Source organism: Aptenodytes forsteri, unplaced genomic scaffold (genome assembly GCF_000699145.1).
Source record: "Aptenodytes forsteri isolate BGI_AS27 unplaced genomic scaffold, ASM69914v1 Scaffold49, whole genome shotgun sequence".
Classification (NCBI taxonomy): domain Eukaryota; kingdom Metazoa; phylum Chordata; class Aves; order Sphenisciformes; family Spheniscidae; genus Aptenodytes; species Aptenodytes forsteri.
The window spans coordinates 4,342,536-4,352,595 of NW_008795125.1; the positions used below are offsets into that span (position 1 = coordinate 4,342,536).

General features: G+C 35.9%; 1 protein-coding gene across 2 annotated transcripts in view; it reads right to left on the minus strand.

Moving 5' to 3' along the window:
- Positions 1 to 10,060, minus strand: part of MRPL13 (mitochondrial ribosomal protein L13) — a 42,072-nt gene that overhangs the window by 28,039 nt on the left and 3,973 nt on the right. For both annotated transcript variants that reach the window (XM_019471520.1, XM_019471521.1), the window contains exons 2-3: positions 9,528 to 9,621; positions 7,776 to 7,836 (exon numbers count right to left, since the gene is read on the minus strand). In XM_019471520.1, coding sequence (XP_019327065.1) covers positions 7,776 to 7,836; positions 9,528 to 9,621 — 155 coding nt within the window. The remainder of the gene's footprint in view (positions 1 to 7,775; positions 7,837 to 9,527; positions 9,622 to 10,060) is intronic.

The window sequence follows — 10,060 nt, forward strand, 5'->3', positions numbered from 1 at the left end:
CCCGAGTCCTTCTCGGCAGGGCTGCTCTCGATCCCTTCATCCCCCAGCCCGTATTGATACTGGGGGTTGCCCCGACCCAGGTGCAGGACCTTGCACTTGGCCTTTTTGAACTTCATGCGGTTCGCATGGGCCCACTCCCCAAGCCTGTCCAGGTCCCTCTGGACAGCATCCCGTCCCTCTAGTGAATCAACTGCACCACTCAGATTGGAGTCATCTGCAAGCTTGCTGAGGGTGCATTTGATCCCACCATCTATGTCACTAATGAAGATATTAAATCCTTGCCTGATCCAGAGCAGGAAACTGGACTTCACTGTTACAGCCTCTCCCATTCCAGAGTTTCAATGCAATTGCATGAACTCTCAGAGGGAACAAACTTATAGCTTACTAACTAGACATTTCAAACAGCTCATTTTTTTAATTGCATGTTTTTGTGATTATCATAGAGCTTTTAATGTCTGAGCCACTTGAAAATGTTGCCATCTATATGTTACACCCATGTGGAGAACAAGAGAGGAGCAATAACCTTGGGTTTGAGCACGCATGTTCCCTGCTCCAGCAACTTATGGTAGGGGCTAAGAGGGAACAAAGCCCTGGCTTCTGCAGCAGATAATAATTTCCTTGCTGGAACAGGTCAAAGGCAGATTTATACCTCCCACCCCTCAAGCTCATTCACCTTGGTCAAGAAGAAAAAAAGAAAAAAAGGAAAAAAGAAAAAGGAGGGGTGAGGTGGTGATAAACTATTATTTGAGACTTGTAAAAATCCACGTAAGTGTATTACTAAGCAAGCTGGAGTGTAAATTTAAAAGGTCCTGCTATTCTGTACTTTTATTATTGATTTACTGCAAGGCAGTTAGTCCAACTACAGAACAGAAGGCCATACAGGGAGTTAGGACAGAGAAGGCAGTGCTGGAGAATTCTAGCTTCCTTCATTGTAACATCTGCCCCAAAGACTTTTCTACGAGCCAAAGCAAATCCAAACCCAACTCCTGGAAAGAGCAAGTTTACATCCAGCTCCTTGCCCAAAATTCTGCCTACAGCCAGAACTTCACCCTAACTGGTGTGATGACAAGTCAAAGAAGTTAGTAAAGTACAGGCTTAATTGAAGTTGCACGGACTGCTTTTGCAACTTGAGTAAGGTTGTGTAACAGAAAAGGCAGATCCAACCAGCAGTATTTACAGGGTGTTAAGTAAGGGCTCTCCTGTTACCTGAACATGCTCAAGTTTTACTAAAAATACACCAACCCGAAATAAAAAGGTATGGAATTGCAAGAAAAAGTCTGCTACTGAGCTCATGCAAACCCCAAACCCAGATTCAACGCTCCCTGGAAGCACACATCAGAACATGCTGTTTCTTTGAGGAATTAACAACAACAACAAAATCTTTCTATATGCTTGTAATACACTTCTAATAAAAGACAATTCTTATTATTTTCTATGTGATTATGTTTACTTTGAACTATTAAAATAACAAGAGTTTAATTTTACATGAAAGGTATAAAACCCAGTTGATTTCTGTGGGATTTCAAACTGGCAAAGAGGTCTACCTACCCACAGGTCTCACTGCAACCTTGGTCTCAGTTTAAAACTAATTAGTACAGATTAACAGTTTATTCAGTTATTTATATTTATGGAACTGCTTCCTCTCCCCAGTCCCTTTATCTTTTGTACTAGCAACCTCTAAAATTCCATATCCTCATAAATACTCACTCCTAAAGGCCATGACACTTTCTCCATCAGGTAAAGACATCCACCATCAGATGCACACAGCCACCAGAGCATTAATATTTGGGGATTTTTAGAGTACTGGAATGCTGTTTGCCCCAATTTCTTTTGAATTACAAAATTCCTATTGGTTGTAGTTACAATTGCCATCTTGAATATTGCAATACCTTTTTTCCAAGTTGGCTAATTTATATACTTGCAGCAGAGACATGCTCTTAATCACACAGTTATATGACATTACGTTTTTAGTTTCCAATTTACAAGGGCTAATTAGGGGGAAAGAAATCTGAACGCAGCTCCAGTAAAACTCTTGCACTTTCAGTCCCTTACTACATGGTCTAACATTTTGTGAGTACAAATAAATTAAAAATACATTTATTTGAAACACTGTGTGAGGCTTGAACATTTCAATTTTTGTGATAGGCCTTGGCTCACGTGCAAATTGCAGACTACACTTGATGGAGAGCAAGTTCTGAGAAAGATTCTTTGCCAGATAAAACATGCTTTAAAGAAGGAAATCAACAGAGCAATACCACTCCTGGTCCTGAGAAGCACAAAATGATTGGCTGAATTTCCAGAAGAAAGTCTACCCTAACAGCTGAATTAAGTCCAATAATCACCAGGAAGCAACTCTAGAACATGGGAAGGACACAGTGCTCCAGAGAAAGCAAAGTGATTGATTACAGGGCATACCAAAAATAAACTAGAAGAATTTCAGGAGATACACCAGTTACTTGGAGGTACAGCTTGATACTACGTCTTCCTTCTACCAGTTCTTGGTTTTCTGTTCTGTATACGATACCGTTCTTTTCACCACATGTGTTACAAAAGCATACAAAGAACTTCACCTTTCTACCTCTGACAGTTGTACGAGTAGTACAGCAACAGTGAATGTACTTAATACTGCCATAAGAATCATTTGGTCACAGACAAATTAAACTTCCATCACATGCCATTTTGCTTTCCCCTACTGTTCAGCACTTAAAAACTTAGAAGTTTAATGTGTTCTGTAAATTAATATATTAATTTGCCTTGCAAATTCAAATAAGAAATGGATTAAGATTTTTTTTAAACAAAGAAGTATTTATTTTTGTCTACTATGAAGCAAAAGACTGAGCCGGCTCTAAGACTTATTTAGAGCACCTAGAGGTTTTAAGATAACAGGTTCCATAACAATATTCTCCTCCCCATGCCATACTAACTTCTGTGTGCCTACTAATCCAGACTTTGAAGTTTTGCTCTACTTAATTAAAAAACATTACTCCATAGTAATAAAACGCTATTATATCTGGTGTTTCAGTAACTGACTTTTAGTATGTACATATTATTATATCGACTATCCCTTACTGATGCAACGAAAATAGGCTTTCAAATACCAACAGCAAGATTTAACCATGTTTTCCATCCAAGCTTTTCTTCAAAAGATCATTATTATGCAGATATAATGGCAAGTCTATACGTGCAAGCAGTTGCTAAAGAGCATTCAAAAGGAGAATTAGAACATTTTAAGCCCCTTCATATCAGCGCCAGCAGCTGAACAAACCAGAACCCTGACACCCCCGGAGGCTTCCTCACAGCAGATTTCCATAGAGCTACCCTGCCTCGCTTAATAATCTTCCCTAGCAGGTAACATTCATTCTGAACAATTATTGCCCATTATTTCTTTGTCAGAGGCAATACAGCCTCTGAATACTGCAAAGGTCAATCCTCTCACTGAGCATTTGGTATTAGCCAAACATTTCTTCTTTTTCTTCTTTTTCCTTTTTTGGGGGTAGTTTCTGATGCAGCCAGAAAAAAAAAAATAGCCTCTGAATACCAAAGGTCAATCCTCTCACTGAGCATTTGGTATTAGCCAAACATTTCTTCTTTTTCTTCTTTTTCCTTTTTTGGGGGTAGTTTCTGATGCAGCCAGAAAAAAAAAAATAGCCAAGTTTTGCTTACTTTTAAAATTAGAAATATAATAAAAATTGATTGAAAACTTTGTCCTGACAGGATTACTACCTGGTTCTACAGATTAGATCTATCAACATATTTTTGCAGGCATTTCAATTAAAAACCGTAAGATTTTTACAGAAAGTTTTTTCCAAATAATCTTTGCTCCCTCTCAAATCTGAGATTGAAAAGTACATCTTTTAGTCTTCCTGTATCAAGTACTTCGAAGTCTAATTTTGAAAGTGTTGGTCTCGTGTCTATCAGCATTTTTCCACCTAAACAAAACTTCTGCAAGTTTTTTTAAAAACAAACAAGAAAACCCCAAACTTCTATGCATTCCAAACACCTGCATCTCAAATAAAAAAGTTTATCTGTTTCTTTTCTTTTCAAAAGACTCTCTTGGCAAAGAAAATACACCAAGCCTTTCAAACAGATTTTTCTTAGCCACCTACAATGGAAATTGATGTTGTCAGCTAATATACATCCTAAGGGAGTAGTAACACCATACAGAATATTAGTATTATATTAACCTGAAGAACAGAAAGGTTGTTTTGAACTACAGCAACAAGCTGTTATGCTGCACCTAAAGAACATATTTAATACTCTCACCTGTGGGTGGTCCAAAAATTTACACTAAATCTAAGACAGATAAAGAAAAGGCTGAAATTTGAAGAAGCTTTTTTTTTCCTCCAATAAGCACTTCCTAAAATAGCCTGGCCAAGTCCAATAGCTGTTCTCTGCTATTGTCCAGAAGAGCAGACAACTGAAAATACTAGAAATTTTAAACAGATTCACAGACACTCCCCTCCCCATGCCTCCCAAAGGAACTCAAAGGTGCTAAAGGTAAAAATGTGCTAGACTATTTACTTTTGAGGTCTTTTTGGCAACACAGTGTAATTTTTACCCTTCCATAAAAACAAATTTTTCCGAAGTGCTGAAAAACTTGGCACAATGAACATGGAACTTTAAGTTCTATACAAAACATCAACTATGCAGACCTCTTTTTTGTATTCACTGCCCCATATTAACATAAAAGATACTAAGAAGTGGGAAAAAATAGTAATATTTTGTCAATCTCCAGCATACAATTATACATCTGAGATTAAACACTTATAATAGGCACAGGTTTTTTTTTTTATTCTTTTCAACTAAGAAGAAAAGTCAAGGATTAGGAATAGTTGCCATGGGAAGCTTCCAAGACCAGTCTGGATAAGCCCCCAGCAGCCTTATCTGACCTAATAGCTGACACTACTTTGAGTAGGAGGTTGGACTAGAGATGTCCCGAGGTTCTCTCCAATCTGAATCATCCTGTGATCCTATGAAAAAATGCACGTGCGCATTCAAAATTCAGCACAAATCCTTCTGAAGCACTAACTACTACCTGCAAGGAATATAAAGGTCCAAACTTAGAAAGCTAGATACAATGATGTCAACCTCTGTTAAGTGAGAATATCAGATCATCATCCATCCCTATCTTGGTACCTTATGAAGGAACAAGAAATGACCAAGGATGATACTGCAGTAAACATATCTAAATTCTGACAACTATACTTATGACTTTCAGCCCCCCATGTAAACATAAACTATACCATTGTGCATCAAATTACTCATTATAACCTTTTTAATTAGCTATTAGCTGCGTACCAGTTTTTCCTAAAACCAGCCTCTCTGTATACTAGAAACTATGTTTAAACAAAACTGTAACGGAAAAATATTTATCTTGGGGATTTGTGTGTTTGAATTTAGACATATGTAAGTAAAGACAGTGCTAAGCAGTACTGCAGTCCTACTATATACACACACTCACAGAGTCTTACAAGCTTTAATCCATTTCTTACATAAACCAAAAATAGTCATATCCACTGCAAAATCTCTATGTAACACCACACAAGTTTACAAAGTGTTATGTTAACATCCTTTTCCTTGGAAATAGTCGCTTCCATTAATTTAATGCCTTAATTTCTGTAACAGCACTACTTCCAAAAATAATGTTGACTCATCTAATGAAGCACTACCAGGATGAGCTAGCAGGAGACAACAGGACCAAGGGTAGAGAAAAAGCAGTAGCCTACAGAATGAAAACTTTGATTCCACAGAAAGATACAGTCTGCTTCCTATAACCGACCTAATTCCACTGGCTTCACAGGAATTGAATTTAACATGATTAAAAGAGAAAAGGTCTCTTTTTAACTCAAAGAAGTGAAATAAAGTGATTTATAAAAGTCTCTACAATAACGACGTGTCATTGAGATCATATTTTGAAGATCCAAATGCTACTTAGGCTAGACATTGTTCTCTTTACAGTAACCCTTTTTCAGGTTTTGATAGCTAGTTCTAAAAATAAAACATGTTAATAAAACACCATTATAATTTCCATCTTTGTCACATCCTTATGTATTTCACATCAAAACAATTCAACTAGTAAATAAATGTTTCTAGCCATAAAATGGCTTGCAAGTCAAAACCTGTAACAGTTACACATACAGAATACATCATGCCAAATTACCATCCACTACTATTAATTATGACAATAATACATATGACATGTCTTTATGAGAGGGATATCTGAATGCTTCATCTTCAATAGAATGAAAGAGTTAATTGCTGAGGGCTCTCCACAATTCTGTTTAAAAAAAAAGTTTTGCTCGCTAAATTAGACCAAGCCTTGAGCCACATCACCATTTGCTGAGCCTCCATCCAACATGCTTTAGTTATTGGCAATGCATTTAATCCTCCTCTGTTTGCACAGAAATTCATCTGAGTCTGGCAAGAAAAGAGGTATTTCAGAATGAATGCCAGAAAGTAATTTATAGAACATCCAATTCTCGGGCCCTAACGAACAGTTGTGTTACACTGCCTCCCAGTGCACAGCGCCTGCCTGAAGCTCAAATGAAAAAGGTTGAAGAATCCATTTTAGACATGGAACTACCAATAATTCCCAAAAGAATTACAACTATCTTAGAGGCTGCTCTCAAAAGCATTTAAGTTGTTTTGAAAAATTCTAGACAGAAAATAATATTGAACTGTGGGATTTCATTTCACTTTAAATAAAGAAAGAAATTGCAAAAGTAAAAACGAAAACCAGGCAAATTCATACGGCAGACCACTTTTTTACTGAGTGCTTGTACAACATCTTGTATAAGGGAGTCTTGGGGCAAACCAGGATTTCTAAATCATAGCTAAAAAAAAAAATCATTGACAAAACCCAAAAATTTTACAGCAGATAAAATTTCTCTAGGAAAAGGAAGAAGCATTTTTATATTTTATATATAAGGTGACCCAAGCCAAAGCATTTCAAAGTCAAAACCAAACATAGATATCTGTTAATCTCCGTGGGCCTCATATCATGTTCTGAAACACTAGTACTGGATTCTCTAAAGAATCCAGTCCTCCAACGCTGACCATTCAAAACCTTAGTAAAAGTAATTTTTTAACTGTGTGAGTCAACATCCCAAAATGTTCATATCTAGCACCCTATTTTTTTAATCAGTAACAAACACATCAACACTGACATTCAGAATTTATAATAGTCTAACAGACATTTAGTAAAGAGGCTAAACTTCAATGTAATCACCATTTCCAATTCTCTCCCAGACCATGAACACACAGCATTGCAGAAAAGATTAAAAAAAAAAAAAATCATTTAACAAAACCTACAGTTGAATTTTACTGGGAGAAAGAGGCAGGTGTACTTTCTAAGATTTTTAAGATTAGCATTATTCTTGCTGGCTCTTAAAAAAGTAGTAGGGTCGTTAAGCTGAAGTACAGCTTAGCCATGTCTAACTTGAGGCAGTTTGCTTATGAGAAAGGTCAGACCCCTGAAACTCAAAAGCAAGTGAATCGGTCAAAAATGAGTGAAGCAAATGAACTTGATTTGCTCATTTGGACAGCATGGAAGAATCACGAAAATGCACAACCTACAATCTAACCCTCAAAACATGCTATTTACAAAAATACTGTCACTAGCCAAGCTTCTAAGAGCCATTAGCAGAATGTTTGTAATTTCGCTTTAGACATGCAGGTAACTGATCCCTTTTGTTTAGGGGAACCAGTTAAAGGGGACTAGTTAAATGAAAACAAATCAGCTTTACAAATGAAAGGCAAGAATGGGAAACACTTACAGCAGTTGGATCCTTCAAATGGAGCTGAGTTGCTGTCACTTGTTTGAAACCACCAGGATAGCTAGAAAAACAGAACAAAGACACAAGCTTAAGCTATGTGCTCAAGCAAGATGTTAACACAAATATCACTACAACTTGAACAACAGTGTATGGTATTATAAGCCTTCAAAAAAGGAAGTTGGTCTCATGAGGCCAACAACTATATTGTATTAGAAAGATTCTATCCTGTCAAGTATCTAAGTTTAATGCCATTTGCACTTTCTTATTTATTCATTTGAGTATTAAAAAGTTTGTGTTTCACAAGCAGATGGATATGTTTTTAAAACTGCTTATTAAATACACCCTCACAGCTACAGAATACAGTGGGAGTAAGATATGCAAAACTTGGAAATGTTTCAAGATGATCAAGACTCACAATCAGGCTGTGGCTGACATACGAGACAACCATTTTGAACAGTATTTATTATTTTCTTACTATTTTAAATAAACCTTAGCATGATTTGACATATCTACAGTAATAAAATGTGACTTCCTGTAAATCAAAGTGTACTGCAATGCATCCATCTTTCTAAAGTCTGTGTGATATGGTGAAGTCATGCTAATTCACATTTAAGCATATACTTTAAATGAATACATTGGGGCAAGAATGAACACAGTGGTCCAAGAAATTACACAGATGTCAAGTAAAGCTGGGTTTCATTTTCATTTAATTACACTACTAGGTATCAACCTAAGTGAAATGAAAATAAACCCAACATCATAAAACATGTCCACTTAGTGAGCTGCACAGATTTAAATATTTGTTTTAATTGTACAATTCTTTTCACTTACTCAAAACCAACTTAACGACTTACACAAGTGCTTTCATTTAGAAGTTTTTAGTGAAAAATTTTAAGAAGTCATGAGGTAGAGGAGAAAAAAAAAGCACGTTAATTTCCATCAACTCTGAACAAGAACTTCTCAGCAATTCAGCAAAGGAATTTCAGGATTGAAACAGCAATACTAGCAAAATTAGCTTTCTCCATGTGATTTATTCATCTCCTGACTGGTTACATTTTAACACTTAGAGATTATTATCTAGTGTTGCCACTGTATAAAATAGGAGCAACTGTTCTTATTTGACTGAACTGATCATACATACTGTCTGTAATTAATTATTGCACTTCCATCTGTAAACAAGTCACGTCTGCCAGAATAATATATTATACGCTATTGTATACATCAGTACATCTTGAAAGCATCTCATTTCTTACTAGTTTTTCCAGTTTCTTTTTCTTTTTTTTTTCATCCTCTGATTCAATAATATATCAATCTTGATATTTACTGTTAGGTAAATATGTACTGGTAGGATAAAGTAATTGAAGTTGGCAACTGTATATATCTTAAATGTGCAGTACTAATAGGAATGTCTTCTACTGCTTAGTAAATAGAATAGTCCCGATCATTGGGTTCATGGGTTCACACAAAACAACCTGGCTCACCAAATCTGTTAACTTACTCAATTGCTCTGACTACTTTTGAGTTAGACTGTTTCCCTAAAAACATACGAGGGGGAAAAAAAAAAAGAAGGGGGGTGGGAGGGGGAGGAGAAAAAAGTTTGCATCATTTTAAACATCGTAACACATGCAAACACAAAACATGTGTAAGTAGGAATTCCCTTTTGAACCAGTATGCTAAAAAGACTTTAACTATTAAGAAAATATGACATTAAACTTACCACTAGCTCATTTGAAAATTTATTATAAAGCTTACCCAGTATGTGAAGAATATACTTTCTGTTCCCATTTGTTACCAGAGAAGGCAATATGTCTTGTATTTATTATGACAACATGATCTCCGCAGTCACCTACAAGGTAGACATTAGTGGAAAGTATTAAGAGAATCATAGGAGAAATCAACAAAAATAATGACTATAAAGTGTGCAATACATATGTAGTAGCACATATATACACATTTCATACAGCTCAAATTTAAACATCTGAGCTTTTTGAGTCACACCATCCAAACCTGCACTTAAATACCAACCTTAATTACTATTTTTATTAGTACTGTCAGGTTAGAAGGCAGGTAAGCAGGTAAAATACCATCAGACTAGATAATTAAACCATTGCAATTATTCAGCTAAGATCTGGAAATCTGGCTTACAGGCAAGTGTATTATTTTATTCAACACATTATGCTGCATATCCACCTATATTTCAAAAAACCCAGTATAAAAAAAGGTTAGTTCTAAACAATGATCCTATTGTTTAGGATAAGTAAATAATTCTATTTATTTACTAATAA